The 15,946-nt window shown below is 53.9% G+C and overlaps 1 protein-coding gene across 2 annotated transcripts in view; it reads right to left on the minus strand.

The window, feature by feature from the left end:
* Window positions 1–2,366: 2,366 nt before the first annotated feature.
* The window catches only part of CAPZB (capping actin protein of muscle Z-line subunit beta), a 134,663-nt gene continuing 121,083 nt past the window's right edge, over window positions 2,367–15,946 (minus strand). Inside the window, exons 7-10 of one of the 2 annotated variants that reach the window (XM_080654329.1) lie at window positions 8,050–8,115; window positions 7,318–7,394; window positions 5,885–5,997; window positions 2,367–3,190 (exon numbers count right to left, since the gene is read on the minus strand). In XM_080654329.1, the coding sequence (XP_080510455.1) occupies window positions 5,895–5,997; window positions 7,318–7,394; window positions 8,050–8,115 (246 nt within the window). In that variant the 3' untranslated portion in view covers window positions 2,367–3,190; window positions 5,885–5,894. The remainder of the gene's footprint in view (window positions 3,191–5,884; window positions 5,998–7,317; window positions 7,395–8,049; window positions 8,116–15,946) is intronic. The other variant, XM_080654330.1, reaches the window with a different exon arrangement.

Raw genomic sequence — 15,946 nt, forward strand, 5'->3', positions numbered from 1 at the left:
GAAATCAATAAAAATATATTTTTAAAAATGTCTATAGTCTCAATGTTGTCGTTTAAAAGGCTACTTGAACAATCTGAGAAATGATACAAATTATAATGAAACAAGAAAAAAATAGCATCAACTAGTTATTAAAAAAAAGTACCTGTTGAATGACTCACCAGTTTCCTATAGGGCCGGAAAGTGAATTGCAAAATCAGTAACAAAGTCCTCAAAGTATTTGTAGGAAGCAGATGTTCTGGGTAAAGTAACAACATGACAGGTGTTAAGTAACCTTGGTTTTCCTACAGAAGGTTTTACAAATTTTAGTTATACCGAGAAAATAATTATAAAATTAGATTTTTAACATTTAGATTCTAGAGTATATAATTTATAACATTTACTTACCGTGTTTGGAATGAGACATACTTATTAAGAATTTGCTATACATGCTTACAAACAAACACTTGCAAGCAAAAGATTCTCTCTTGGCCCCCTGCTTACTGTTATGTGGAGGAGACAGGTCAGCCTCTGGCTTGTGATGAGGGTTCCCAGGCCCAGCGACTGGCCCAAGTAGGTGCTCCCCCCGGGTACCCTCTCCTCCGGCACCTTGAGTGTCCACTGGTTCCCAGGAGCAGCAGTGCACGCAGTAAGCGCCAGGCAGGCTGTGGCTCACAGGAGGGAAGGAAACGCTGAACCATCTCCACCTAGGACAGCGCCCAGGCTGCTCCAGGGGTCTCGGGAACAGGAAACCTTTGAAGCGGGAATGAAACTGTTCCAACTTAAGTGTCAGCCTCTCAAGAGAGAACATCTTAATTGGCTTAGTGTGGGTCATGCCAGGAGGAGAGGCCATGACTGCAGGGCACCAGGCTCCATGGAGGGGGTGGCACCAAAGAGGAGGGCCTGGAGGCCAAGTCCGCAATGCCTGCCCGCCCCGCCAGCGGAGGAGGGTCTCACAGGCCTGCCACACAGCACCTGCTTGGTCAGTGATGTGAATGGAGACAGGGAATCTTGGAATCTGTGGCCCCAGAAGCCGACCTGTCAAGATGACAGCAAGGGGGCAGGTTCCGGGAGGGCCTTGGGGAGACAGGGAATGCCGGGGTTACCCACCTGAGCCCTCACACTGGGAGACCACTGTCCCAAGGTGCCATGGGTTCATGCAGCCCGGACCAGAAGGCTGCCTCCTGTTATCGGGCACCAAAGGGCAGCTTCGGGAAACATCTAGTGAGCCCGTGGGGGGAGGAGGGGCTGCCCTAATGCTGCCAAACCCTGAGTCTGCCACCTGCAGCTTGTGGACCCAGAGGGCTAGTCAACCACCCAGGGCACCTTTGCATGCGTGAGGGGCCCTGCAGCCACCGTGCTTGCCTCTGTGCAGAGAAAGGAGTGGCTGGGAGGTGGCCCTGAGCCAAATTACAAACACTCCTTCTGCTTTTCCTTCACCTGAGAAACCTGCTGTCAGAGCCCCGCTGTTCCCTCTCACCAGCCTGACTTGGCATCAAGACATGAGCAGTGACGCCTCCCATGGAAGATTCTGGAAGGCAGAGTAAGATCAGGCCTGGCATACATGACAGTCACAATTTCTGGGCTTCAAGTGTTATTTTTGGTCACATGATTGAACACCTATCAAAAGGAAAATCATTTATTCACCACTCTGTGTGCCAGGCACTCTGCTGCCATCAGCCCACAAGGCTGTCACCCGGGACCCACATAGACAGTGCCTCTGGGCCACGCTCCGAGGGTCCCCAGCTGCCACGTGCGGAGCTGTATGGCCAGGGCCTCCTTCTCTCCAGCTTGTCCTCTGCACCCGGCACTTGGAAGGAGCCGAATGCGGGGGCTTCTCCTGTTCCTATTTCTATCTCAATGAAGATGTCCCATCTGAACCTTCTTGTCAGAACAAGCAGAGCGAGTCAGAGGAGTCACGGTTCCAGGCACCTCCAACCAGAGGGGACAGTCGGGGTGTGGGCCCTACTGCGGCCCCAAGGCCTCTGCAGCTGTGAGGCCTTGGGTGCCTTCCCTCAGCTTCCCCCAAAGGCTGTGAATGAAGATAGTACCGGGTGTGTGCGGACCCTCACAGAGTAGGTGTTTGCTAACATGAAAGGAAAGTGGGGAGCAGAGAGGAAAGCCCCGGACCTCCCACTTCATGACTGGTTGGACTTCAGGTAGCCCCAGGGCTGCGGGGCAGGTGGGGCTGGGGACTCTGGGAGGCAGGGGTCGAGAAGCAGCTCGGGGCTCTGCAGAGACCCCTTTTCTTCTCGCTCCAGAAGTCCACACTTCCTCCCCCCCAACACGCTGCTGAGCCTGCTGCTTGCCCCCACCTGGGGTCAGCCCCGTGACCAAGGCCACACATGCTTGCAAAGTGAGGCAGGTGAGAAACAACACGAGGCCAGTGCTGCGTCCCAGTTTCTTTTTATTTATTTTTTTGTTCTTTTTTACCTTTTTTTTTTTAAGTATGGAAGCTCAAGTATAAGATGTAGATTTTTTTTAAGCTTTACAAAAAAAACAAAATAAAACAAAAAACTCCTTTTGCATTCCATAAAAATTGACAGAAAAGCACCTGGCCAGAAGAGCAGACGGTCGCAGGCCCCCAGCACCCCATAACGTGGTCTCTGAGGCCAGGGGCCAGGCGTGCAGGACAGTGCTGAGGACCACCTCTCCTTCCTCCCAGAGCTGTCCCCTGCTCCCCATCCCAACCCCAAGCAACTCCCAAACACACGTGGAATCAGATTTCCAGTTTTTCTTCTTTCACACACCACAGTTATTTCATAAAATTTTTTTGTTTTACATTTTTTACACCAATGTAACAAAAAGGTGGGAAGGAAGGGGAGGCAGACAGACAGTGTATTTTATGCCTATAAATGGGGGGTGGAGCCTGGGCAAACAAAACACACATGGTCTCTATGGAAACATCGAGTTCTGATAGCAAAACGTGGTGGAAAGCAGGCCTTGGAGACGGAGAGGGTATTAGCGGCTTTATTCTCAGGGTGTGATGGCGCTGTGCAGGTCGGTGACGCAGGTGTTGTGTGACCTGTCGGGGAGGAAAGGGACAGGGAAGGGAGCAGAAAACGAGTTTTCTAAGAAAGGAATCTAACGAGTGCATGGCATGTCCGGTTAGCGTGAAGCAGAGGTTTAACATTGCTGCTTTCTCTTCAAAGCCTCCACCAGGTCGTTCTTAAGAGCTTCTTGTTTTGATTTGTCTGCAAAAGTCTGCACAGACCTGCCAGGGAGGAAAAGAATTATTAGCAGGTTTCCCAGGAAGAGGTGTGGTGAGGGTCTGGGTCACTGGGCAGCACCGAGCCCCTCTAGAGGGGAGAGCAGTGCCAGCCAGATGTGGAGGGAGCAGAGCCCGAGGCTGCACCACACCGGCCCCTCAGGGAGGCCCAGGGCCCACGCCACCTGGACAAATGCTCAGCTCTGCACCAGGCTGGGTGACTCGGCCACAGCTCCAGGACCCTGGTCCACTCCTCTGGTCCAGAAGGACAGCGTTACAAAGCTTCCCCCTCACTGCACCCGGCCCAGCAGGAGGCTCGATGCTGCCCCATGAGTGCAGGGTGCACGGCACCCGCCTCAGCGAGGGTTTAAGAACCAGCGCCTGGACATCTGAGCACACTGGGTTCACAGCCAGGGCAGAACTCAAAGGACGGGTGCTTTCAAGCTTTTGCTATGAAGCTCCATCAGCTGTTAACTTGGCCAAGAAAAGCCCTCACCCTGGACTGTGAGAGGCAGCAGGGAACTGAGGTAAGGCCCGGGGTCCCTGCTGTCAAGGCCTGGTTTGTGGGAAATGCGTGCATCCACGCACAACAGTAACACTGCTCGACAGAGCTAGCAAGCAGGCTCATGGAGGCTGTACAACTCAAAGCGCTTCCACACACTTTCTCATAACGCTCACAGCGTCCAGGAGGCAGTGTTATTTCCAATTCACAGGTAAGGAAACGAGGCTCCGAAAAACGCCCCTGGCAATGACCCAATTGATCACGTTGTCAGCCTTACCCAACGTTTTGGTTAACCAAGAACTTGTTAATAGTTTTATTGATGCACTTCGAATAGTTCTCAAGCAGCAGAGAAAGGGTGAGGCTGCCTCTCAGGAACACTGTGGACCGTGCTCCACGGAAAGAGTGGAAGAAAGGATCGAAATACCCCAAATGCCGAAAATGGGTGAAGTGCGATGAAGTGGGGCCAGGAGAAACAGCACCCGAGGTGAATGCTGGCTACCCAATCCTGGAAAATCCTAGCAGTACCCTCAGAATGTGAGAGTGCAATGCAATAGGCAAGATTTTGAAAGAATCGGCGTACAACTGAAAAAAAAAAAAAACGCCCATGAGAAATGCCGAGTTTGGTTGATGCTGCTGAAATACACATTTCTGATCGTCTGGAACGGCCCTGGCTCTGCGCTGACAAAGGAAGGGTCAGACACCAGCCATGTGGCCCTCGGGCTCCAATCTAGCCAGTCCACCAGGGCTTCCAGAAAGGCTCCCACGGATGTGACCAGCGGGAGGATGGGGTGGGCGAAGCAGCAGCTCACATGGTTCCTGGCCTGGAAGGACGGCCCCCAGCTCTTCTGGGAAGAGCCGCTGAGCACACCAGCACCCACCCCCACAAAGGAGAAAGTTTCCGTTAGAACCAGAGTTAGAGTCAGTAAGCGACAGGTTAGGCTTGGGGCAGCTGGAGGGATAAAGAATAGGCCATTCATTCAGGGGACAGAGCTGGGAAGGTTACTGCCAAGCAACCCGAACCAACGCCCGGAGGGAGCACTAACTCAGTGTGGGAAGGAGGACCTGTCTTGACAGACGGTGGGTGTCAGGCTGCCCAGCGCTGCAGAGGGCTTCAATGCTGGAGAGGCTTCCTAAAAGTGGAGGGGCGGGGGGGGGGGGGGGGGCGGTGTACACTATCATGGACACCTTAAAAAGGGGTTTCTCATCGCTGTGGTGGGAACAGGATGGTCCCAGCATGAGGCTGGTAGCTGACAGATGCCTTGGGCCTGGAGCTGGTGCACACACAGCCCAGACCAATGTGCTCCAGTCCCACCGATGAGAACGGCTCCGCCTGGTCACCTAAGTGCCCCGCTCCACCCACCCCGGAGACCCCACTGAGCCACTTCTGGGTTGGGCTTTAGTGTCCAGTCCCCAGCCTGGGGCTGAGCCCCTAGGCCAGGCACTTGGCCCTACCTGGCTGCGTTTTCAAACATCTGATGTGAAAAGCAGTGTCCCTCATCCTCTCGGGGGATGCCGCTTTCATATTTGTCACAAGCTCAAGTCATGGTTCTCGGCCATTATCAACAAGCAGGGCTGTTTTCCTCCCCGTCAGTGCAGGGCGTGTAAGAGGGCAGCTGCAGCTCGTTAGGGGTGGGAGGTGATGCTGGTCCAGGCAGCTCCAGCAGCATCCAGTCTGGGTGCATTGAGCCAGTCAGGCGTACGACAGCCCCCACTCTGCACTCTGTCCTCACACTCACAGCAATACACCCCTTTCACATCAGCTAGCCCCAAAGGTCCTTGGTGGGAAATTGGGGGTGACCGGGCTGCACACAGAGCAGCTTCGGGGAGGCTATCCTGAAGCACGTGGGTGAACAGAAGGCAGGACATGGACCCTGGCCCTGCGGCCACTAGGCCGCGCAGACTGAGACTTCTGCTGGAGGCAAGTGGGTCCCTTGGCCTGGACTTCTACAGGAGCCACACCCAACCCCCGTCTGCCATACCCAACCCCCGCCCCGAGTGCAACACACACACCGCACACACGATACGGGTCCACGTTACGTGGGGCTGAATCTACATGTTAATGTGGCTGCTCACGGCCGTGAGTGGACACGGGGGTTAGTGGTGGTTTGAGTGATGCGCGGCAACAGCCGAACCGCCGGGGTCGGCGGGTTGGTGAGTCCTGTTTAGTGGGAGGGTGCTCGCCCTCTCAGGCAGGGTACCTGGATCGGCCTAGTTATCAGGCTGGATGTGGATCTGCCGCTGGGTCAGCACTTGGGAAAGCTCCCTCTGCAACTGCTGAAACTTGGGGTTGTCAGGGATAACGTCAACAGATCTACAGAGAGTATTCAGAGATGAATGCAGGAGCGGAGGACAGCACGGACCCACGAGCACGTGGGCGGGGGCAGCGGAGAGGAGGGAGGTACAGGGGGACACACAGGCGGAAGAAAGGGGCCCGTCACCAAGGCCACGTGCTCTGGGCTATGGTGTGGAGGTCACAGAGCAGAGCGCTGGGCTGGCGGTGGTCACAGTGTCTGGGGCAGTGACCATGGGGCTCAACAGCTAGAGGAAAACAATGTTACCTGAAGGGGAGAGGGGGGATGAAACCCAACAGGGGCCAGACCATGTTCCCCACAGGCAGGATGGAAATGGGGGACGATGAGGGTCCAAAGGGGAATCCTCGCTATTGCGCAACTGTATGAGTAAGAAACTAAAAAACCTGTCCGCTTGGCAAATTCACAAGCCAGGGCAGCCCCCAGAGCTGCTTCCCGCCTCCTGGCCCAGAAGGCGAGAGCTGCACCCGGAACAGGGGATTGGCAGGCTGGCAGCCAAGGAGGAGCGAGAGCCCTTGGACTCAGTACCATGCTGGGCTGCAGAGCAGACGCCTCTCCGCCCTCCAGCCCTGTCTCCCTGACTGGGAGGATCTCCGAGAGGAGCGGCTGGTCCACGGTCGCACAGCTCTGCAGAGTGTGCTAAGATCCTGGCCTCCTGACACCACGGCCTCCACTGCCCCCACTGGCTCTGGCCTCCTGCTCTGCCACCACGGACCTCAGGGACCCAGAGAGCCTGCCAGCCTTCACTTGGCCGACATTGGACACTGCAGAACCGAGGGCCTGGGATGGGTGGAGGGCCGCTCAGGACCCTGGCCACAGCCAAAGAGCCCTGCAGAGGACATCAGAGTGGCCGGGGTTCCTCTCCAGAAAGCAGCAGGTGAAAGGGCTCTTTCTGCTGCCTGGAAACCCAGCCAACCAGAGGCCTGGCAGCCTGGCGGGCACCCTGTCGTGTGTCTTAGGGTCTGGTTTGGAGGTCCCCTCAGACCCCCGAGCCAAAGGGCTGGGCAGTTTCTTTAGATGAGACTGACACCTGGGGGCCAAGAGGAGGCCGACTTCAGGGATGAGGGTATCGGTGGCTGTTAAGGGGAATGTCCCCCACATGACAAGCGTGGAGGTAGGAACCAGCATGTATTGAGAATGCAAACATGTACACGGTGCTTTCCCATTCAAAGTCTGCACATCAGTCCTGTAAGGTGGGTACTTTACTCCAGTTTATAAACGAGGAAGCGGAGGCTCAAGGGCATAGAGCTGTTAAGCAGCAGACCTAGGATTCAAATCCGTATCTTTTTGGTTTCCAAAGCTTGTACTTTTGGGTACATTACCTCAGCCCATTGACGATGTCCTTTGTTTTTCCAAAGTAGATCTCATTCAGCGTACTTCTGATTTTATTTTCCATGTCCTGGGGAGGGAGGTCAGTCAGCAAACAGCTGGGAGTCCTGAGGTCCACACCCTCCCACCAGCTCACCACTGCAGTCCCTGCTGTGACCACAGGGGGGAGGCGCACGACTGCGCAGATGCCTGGTGAGCGAGCCCTAGCAGCCAAGACCCCCACCTATCACTTGAGCTCTGTGCACTTTCCCGTCCACAGGCACGCAGGAAGCCAATATCCAGGTACTGGTGGCCAGCACTGGCCATTACTGGGAGTAAACCGCACCACCACCCCCTCCTTCCAAACAGTGTGGTGAAGGGAAGCCAGTGGCAACTGAAGTCCCTCTGGTACCCACTGGGACCCAGAGACCTGCTTCCTTGTCAGGTCTCCGCTCACTGGGGGGCAGGCTTAGGGCTTCCTGAACAGACCCTTCTGGGAGAATGTTTTGAGGGAGGGTGGCGGGGATGCCCTAGGAGCTGTGCCCTGTTTGCCCCTAGATCACAGGCTCAGAAAACACAAGGCCTGGGCAAAACATGAGAAACGCAGTATGGCTGCTATGGATGGGAAGGAAGAAGGCAGGCGGAAGGCCAGCAAGCTGGCAAACAGGCTCCAGGGGCAAACGTCAGATGCTATGGAAGCAACCCAGAGCCACAGGAGCGAACCAGAGCCCCGAAGACCCACTCACCTCTACCAGGCGCCCAATATTGGCTATGTGTGGCGAGGAGTCGCTCACAGTTTCATCTTTCTCCATCTGCAAAAGACCAGACATTCCTCCAAGTTAGAGAGAGCCAGGTGCTCTCTGAGAATGGCCACCTCAGCCCCTCCACAGCATGGCCCCTCCACAGTTTGCAAAGAACTTGTTATTCCTGCTGGCAGCTCCGGAGCCAGCTGCAGATGGTGCAAGGTCACCTCCCCAGTGGGGGACCCAAGCACAAGATGAGCTAAGTTTCATGTCACAAACAGCCCAGCCAGCAAAAGCCCAGCGTCCACATCCCCAGGGAGAGCTGTGATGCCACCCTTGAAGGAACAGTCACCCCATCAAGCCTCCAGCAGGGAGGGCAAAGGTGACACCCCACCAGGCACTGGCTCATCCAGGGCCCGGAGAAGATGTGCTCGGGCACAGGAACAGCACAGGCTTCCCGTCCCCAGGCCGGGGCGCCCAACCACCACGCTGCAGCTGCGCCCCCGACGCTCCTGTGATGGCAGTCACAGAGGGAGGGCCTGACAGTCCTGGGCAATGGGAGACACTTAGGCTCTGAGAGACCAAGTGACCTGCCCAATGTCACAGAGGTCGCAAGGGCAGAGCCTGGTCCAACACTTTCTTTCTGCTCTGTGAAGCTGAGTGATATGCGGAATGTGAGCAAGAGACTCTGGACCCAGATTCCTAGGGTATATACTAGGGCAGTGGTCGGCAAACACTTTAGTCAACAGAGCCAAACATCAACAGTACAACGATTGAAATTTCTTTTGAGAGCCACATTTTTTAAACTTAAACTTCTTCTAACGCCGCTTCTTCAAAATAGACTCGCCCAGGCCGTGGTATTTTGTGGAAGAGCCACACTCCAGGGGCCAAAGAGCCGCATGTGGCTCACGAGCCGCAGCTTGCCGACCACAGTACTAGGGACACCGTGGATGGGGTTTTGGAGGAGGTGGGACCCAGCGATTCAAGACTCAGCCAGAGAAGGAAAGGAGGCAGGGAGGGGAGAAAGAATGGAGGATTCCTGATGAATTGTGCACACTCATGAATTATGCATTTCTTCCCATGTTTAAAGGCTTATTTCCCTCGCAAGATTATAAATTCCTTAAGCGGCACTTTACCGGTTTTATACCTCACAGGGTGCCTAGCAGACTGCAAGCACATCAACGCTCGCTGTTACTACAATGAAAATAAGAACACACAGCTACCACTGCCACTGTTGATAGGAAACATGGAAGCTGAGACAGGTAACCAAGAAACAGGGAAAATGTGAGAACAGTATCAGGACGGCTAGAGCTCAAAACGAACTCAGGTCAGCAAAAAAGCCAAGAAAAGGCAAAGAGGCTCACTATTTCAGAACCAGAAGAGCAGGGCAGATCTCGGGGTGGTGGGCGTGCTCAGAGGTTGGCGGCCTCTGCGGCCTCTCACCGCATCTCCTTTGCTTCCAGGCCAGACCAGTGTGTGACGCAGCCATCCTTGGAACGTCACAGTGCACTTAAAGGTGGCAGGACACTAGAGGGGGCAGAGGCCGACCCCTCTCATGAAAGAAGGAAGATTAGAGCTGGGAATTAAACACTGGTTTGACGCTGATCCAGACAATTTCTGATGGGACTGTTAAAAAATCCTGTGATGGCACACCTAAAATCAGCTATCGCTAGGACCCAGCAGGGGAGCGCTACGAACCCTGGGGACCTCTGATTGCCTGCACTGCTGGGACGCTGGGCTGGAAGAACAGAGAACTTCTCTAATAAGACCGCAGCACTGAGGCAGGTTCCTATCGAACATCTGCGGCCGAGGTTGAGGTGGGGCTAGACAATGGCCGCTCAGATGGAGCTTCTGCCGACAGGGGTCAGACACTATGTTCCAAGGGATGCTTCTACCTGGCCCTGGACCAACCTGTTTGCCCAAGACTTAAAGGAAGGCATAGCCTATCAATGGCATCAGGGGTCAAGATGATCAGAAGGGCCACTACAGGACCCAGAAACGTGGATCAGCTCCTGAACACAGCAGCCCCCAAACACGGAGTGCTTCCCCGGTGGCAGCCACCTTATTCCATTTGGTCTTCACAAAAACCCATTTTAAACCCAAGGATATTGAGGCTTAAAGATGTCAAGATCTGCCCAGACTCCAAGGACTTTGCTCTTCCTGCCTCAGTAGGCTGATCACATGTACCTGGGCAAAGGCCAACCAGATACTTCGGCTCAAACATTAATCTCACTGACTACAAAGTGAGGGAAATCCTGTGAAGAGACTCGTAGTTTTTTAGATTATTTCAAGCTTGACAAGACTGTGATGTGGCTGGCCGCTGCGACAGTGATCATGCAGCTTTAGGCTCGTAAGTGAAACCATCACTGGTGTGCAGGTCAGGAGCGGCTGCTGTGACTCGCTCAGGAAGGCAAAGGTCCCCTCAGCTCTGGCCTGGCCCAGCCACATCTGCTGGGCTGGATTCAGCTTGGGATACTGGGCTTTAACCCTTTGTACACGATAAGCGTCTAGAGACGCAAGCAGCAGACCTTTGAATTAAATTCAAAATATCATGGTGTGTGGGGATGGTTTCCGTTTTGGACGCATGGCAGTTAACTGGTTAAGAGAGCCATGTAGCCCTGGCCAATTTGGCTCAGTGGATAGAGCATCGGCCTGCAGACTGAGGGGTCCTGGGTTCGATTCCAGTCAGGGGCACATGCCCGTGTTGCAGGCTCGATCCCCAGTAGAGGGCGTGCAGGAGGCAGCCAATCAATGATTCTCTCTCTTCATTGATGTTTCTATCACTTTCTCCCTCTTCCTTCTTCTCTGAAATCAATGAGAAGGATATTAGAGAGAGAGAGAGAGACATGTACAAGTTGGAGTTCACCAGCTTAAAAGGTTTAAACACTCTGAACCCAAGAAATGAGAAAGAACTGGGGATATTTCAAGCTAAGAAGGACTTGGAGGATCCTAGCAGTGGACAGGGGGAGCAGATCCAATCCAAGTCACTGCCAAGTGCAGCAAGGGAACATCATGGGATGACAGAGCTGTCTGTCACAGATGGCAGCACCTGCTCACAAAGCAACGAGCCCCAGGTCACTAGAGTGCTGGGGAGAAATGGGGTGCCTTGTCAAAGACGCTACAAGGAGGGCCGTGCCAGTCTAGAACCCATGGCCTTGCAAGGCTCTTCTGAAGATATGAGACAATCTTTGCAGAGCAAAGATGTCTGTTCTGGCAAGACTCTTTTGGTGAGAACTGGTCAAATGGAAAAGAGGAAGGGAGTGCTAGAACAACCGGCCTCTATCCCCTAACACGGGGCCCGGAACTGTCCCAGGCTTTCTGGCCAATGATCTTGGGGCATCTTGATCCTCACAAAACAGAAGGGAGAGAGCCCATGAACTTAAAAGTGTTAGCTACTCCCTACCATTTCCGGTTTAATAAACTCCCCATCTGACAGAGCCTCAGTGTTTGCAGGAACATCACCTGCTCTCAGCAAAACCCTGTGACTCCCTGAATGGGAGTCAGGAGCACACTCCGGAGGAGGGACAGAGCTCTGGCTACCTTTTTGTTGGCCTACGCACTTTTAAAATGGATTTTTGGATGCCAACACCCTGGGACTGTGTGTCCTCTCCCCCACATGGAAATGGTTCCGAGTGCTGCTCCGAGAGGCCCAAATGGATTCCCTCCTTTCACATATTAGCATCTCTCTCCCTCCACAGCTCCACGCAGAGGGCAGATTCCTCATGGAGAGTCCCATTTAAGGAGCACCGAGAGTACAAAGTGAGGCAAGGACTGTTGGCCAAGGGCTATGAGCCATCGGGGTCAGTATAGCCACGTGACCAATCAAACCTCTTGGAGAGGAAAGGCTGAAGCCATTGGACAACCAAAGGTACAACAGGTGGGAGGGTTGGAAAGGAAAGGAAGAGGGGAAGGCCCGGTCTCCCCAGGAGTAGACTGACTCCTAAGTTGTGGCCAGGAATTGAGCCCAAGGAAGAGGCCCGGCAGGGACCAGACAGAAGAAGGTGGGTGGGGGGTGGGCAGAGGCCTTGGCACACAGACATGTTCCCACAACCCCCTTGCTCACAGCCCTGCCGACTACCTCCACACCTGGTCAGGATCGGCTTTCTGGCAATGCTGACCCACCGAAAATAGAACTATTTGTGCAATGCATATATTATTACATCCTCAGGAAAGTGGCTGCCAGAAGAAAACATTTTTATGTGCTGTGGTCGCACAGATGTTCCGAGAGGCGATTCCAACCGAGTCTGAAGTCAGAGGCCAGCCTCTCGCCTTATGAAGGCCCTCTCCTCTCCATGGCTTGGACACGAGAAGGACACAGACCGGGCCTGGAAAGCAGGCTGTGCACCTTGCTGCCCTGTGGCAGTACAACCTGGGGGATGAGGCCCTGAAGAAAGCCAGCCCACCAGGTCCATAGCTCACCTGGAGGCCCAAGGGGTGAGGGCCTTGGCCTGTCTAGGGAGTGCACTAAATGAGCTAATATATGCACCATGCCCAGAACGGTGCCTGGCAGAATGGCAGCTTCATCCCAGGACTGCCTGCTCCTGGCTCCTAGGCAGAAGCCAGCGGTGTCGCTCTGGTTTCCGAGCTGTGCCGGGTAAGAGTGGGGCTGCAGGCCAGCACTGAACATGTTGTCAAGCCAGAAGACAGTGGCCAGCCTCTCAAGGAAGGATCAGTCTGCCTGGTTTTGGACAATTTTAATTGAGCCTAACACTGTATATTCTGGAAGATGGCAATGTCTCTGCTTGCAAGCTGTGTGGTAATAGCAATAGTAGCTATTATTCACTGACCATAAACCATGTGTCAAAATGGTTTTGTATTTCTAATCTAAAACAATCTTCCCAAACAAGCATTATTAGCTCTATGGTGAAAATGCTGACTTTCAGAGAAGGGAAGTGGTCTGTCCTGGCCACATGGCTGGATCTGAACCAAGATGATTCTGAAACCTGTTTCTTCCATGAAAAGCATTGCTTGCTTAACTCATCCATGTTCTTCACAAGAAAAATCAAAGACAAATCACAATCCAGAGCTCGGAAATTCCAGTGTCCATCCTTGTCTCATCTGCCCCTTCCTCCCAAGCCCCTGGGTTCTCTGGTCCCTTCCTCTCCTGTCAGCCTTCACAGTCTCATGCCAGCTTTCCTTCTCAACCAGGCGCTAGGTCGCTTCACCCAAGGTCATCCGACCAGCACTAAACCAGCCCTGGAGGCCATGCTGCTGATGCAGCTTCATCTGAGCCCTGTGCCCCTCCTAGACCGAGAGTGCATGGGGCTGCAGCTAGCTGTGCCTCCCGCAGGCAGCAAACGCTCCCTGAAGCACTCTTGCCTGGCCTAGCTCCCCCTTTGACCCACACCTGGAACGAAGGCCACTAACCTCTTCCCCTGCTGAAGCAGCGCCTTGCCTAACTGCCAAGCATGAGTCCAAGAGGATGTCCCTGCGTGACACTCGGGCAGGTGCCTCTGCTGGAGTTTTACTGCTTGAAGATATATCATGGAGTGCCTACTGCTGAGTAGGAAGAGCTCAGCTTGCAAACGACTGGCCTAACCTCCCCACTCAGCAAAACATTCCACCTTCGTTCCTAAATATTTAGAATCTGAAAAAAGTATCAAACGAACATCTGCAGGGACTGTCTGAGATCGGAAACCTTGCATCTTTCCAGAGATTTATGGTCTTGCCTCTTTCCCACGTCTCCAGCTGTCACACCAAGTGACCTCTTAGTACAACTTCCTTTTCAACAGGTTGGTACCTGGCGTGCAAGCCTTGCCGGTGGGGCCTAGGGGCAGTCTGCCAGAGGGCACCTTCCGCCCTCCTCGTCTGGCAGGATGGCACCATCTGGCTGTGATGAGTTTCCCCAAGGACTGCTGCTCACTTTCCTCCCACAGCTGCAGAGATTTGCCAAAACACTTTATCTATCTGCCTCGCTTTCCAGCTGACATCCCTAAAGACATCTTTTGTTGGGGGCAGCGGAAAAAAAGGCCAAAGTGGGGGAGAGGGGGTACAGAGAGAGCTCGGCTTGGGGTGCACTTGGTCTGAGCCTGCTGGAGTATGGCATGACCAGGTGTGAAATGCAGCTCAAGTACATGTTATTTTTTTTAAATATATTTTATTGATTTTTTACAGAGAGGAAGGGAGAGGGATAGAGAGTTAGAAACACTGATGAGATAGAAACATCGATCAGCTGCCTCCTGCACATCTCCCACTGGGAATGTGCCCACAACCAAGGTACATGCCCTTGACCGGAATCGAACCTGGGACCCTTCAGTCCGCAGGCCGACGCTCTATCCACTGAGCCAAACCGGTTAGGCCTCAAGTATATGTTATTGTTAAATTGACAAACAATTTAAAGAAAGCAAGTGGGTGAGAGCAGCTTTCCATCTCATTCACTGCACTCCCATAAGCCATCTAAACTGAGGAAGCAGGGACTGGGCAAGGCCTGCAATGCCCGGGGAAGCGGGGATGCTGAAGAGAGCCCCACTGAGCCTATGCCACAGCCTTTCTCAAGATGGGGCATGGGAAGCAGGAAAGCGAGGGGGTGCCTGGGCACCATGCCCAGAGGAGGGTGACTCAGGCTGTGTGGCCACCGAGGCTCAGGCGCCCTGTGCTGCTGCTCAGGGGCCCCTCCATCTCAGGGGTTGGTGTCTTTCCTGATTGCCACGGGGTGAGAGTGAGTGTGTGGCTGCAATGAGGCCTAGTTTCCGGAGGAAAAGCCGAGGCCTGGGAAACTGCAAAGAGCGCTTAATGGAGGAACTGACGTGAGGAAGACTCCCCATCTGATCCCCGCGGCCCACATCCTGGGAGCACCGAGCCTCAAACCCTCTACTCCAAAACTCTCCCAACCTGCCCTCCTTCTCTACTCCCCCTTCCTTTGCCCTTTAGTTCCCACCTTGAGGCTGACACCACCTCCTTCACCGACTCCTGGCCACAGGCTTGTCTCCTCCAGTCCCCCTGAGGCTGCCCCATCCAGGCCCTGGACAACCTGAAGAGCCTCCTCCTCCTGCTAACCACCCTGTCAGCCAGCAGAGCCGTCTTTTGAAAACATAGATCATTCCTCACCTAGAAGTTTTAAAACCCTTCTCACTACCCCTGGTGATGACTGTATCTCATCTGGTCTACTTACCTCCTACAGGAGACTCCAATGAAGGAGGCACCCACAGAGTGATGGTGCTGAGCACACTCCCAGGGAGCTCGGAGCCCTGCACGGGACCCCACAGCTCTGGCCCCACTCTCGGTGTCCGTTTCTGGGGCTGCCAACAGAATGCCACTGGGCACCCACAGAGTAGCGCCCTGTCTACATTGAGCGGACTGCTCAACGCATTTCTGTGCAAACCTTCATTTAGCAATCAACCGAAGGCCAAGCACAGTGGACAGATTAGGAGCAAAAAATGTAGTGTGGTAGAAAGTAGCCTATTTTTTTTTCTAGGAGGACAAATCTGGGTTCAAATCCTGACTGCCTCCTACTAGATAAACGGCCATGGGAAAATCACTTAACAGCTTGAACCTCAGTCTCCTCACCTGTTAAATGAGAAGGATAACTACCTTGCTTACAATCTTATCCAAGGAGGCAGCCTGCATAACCGTGCATGTTCCCTCCTCATCACTGGAACCCCTTCATCTCCCATCCAAGGCAACCACGCCATTTCTCCAAGGCTCATCAGGGACACATGGCTAACCCACGGCCCGCATTTCCCGTTTGCTCAGAAGCTGCGCATCATTAACTTAGACTCCTCTCTCTCACTGCTTCCCTGCCCCTCCTTTTCGAGTTACTTACATTGGAAACCAGCCCCAGCTTTAATGCACCTCAGATGAGTTATGTGAGCGGCCGTTAGGATGATGACAGAAGCATGAATTTCCTCATTAAAGCCCAAGAGCACAGGCAATCCAAACAAGGCCGTGGCCGGACCGGTGT

The sequence above is a fragment of the Plecotus auritus genome (assembly GCF_963455305.1).
Source record: "Plecotus auritus genome assembly, chromosome: 2".
Classification (NCBI taxonomy): Eukaryota; Metazoa; Chordata; class Mammalia; order Chiroptera; family Vespertilionidae; genus Plecotus; species Plecotus auritus.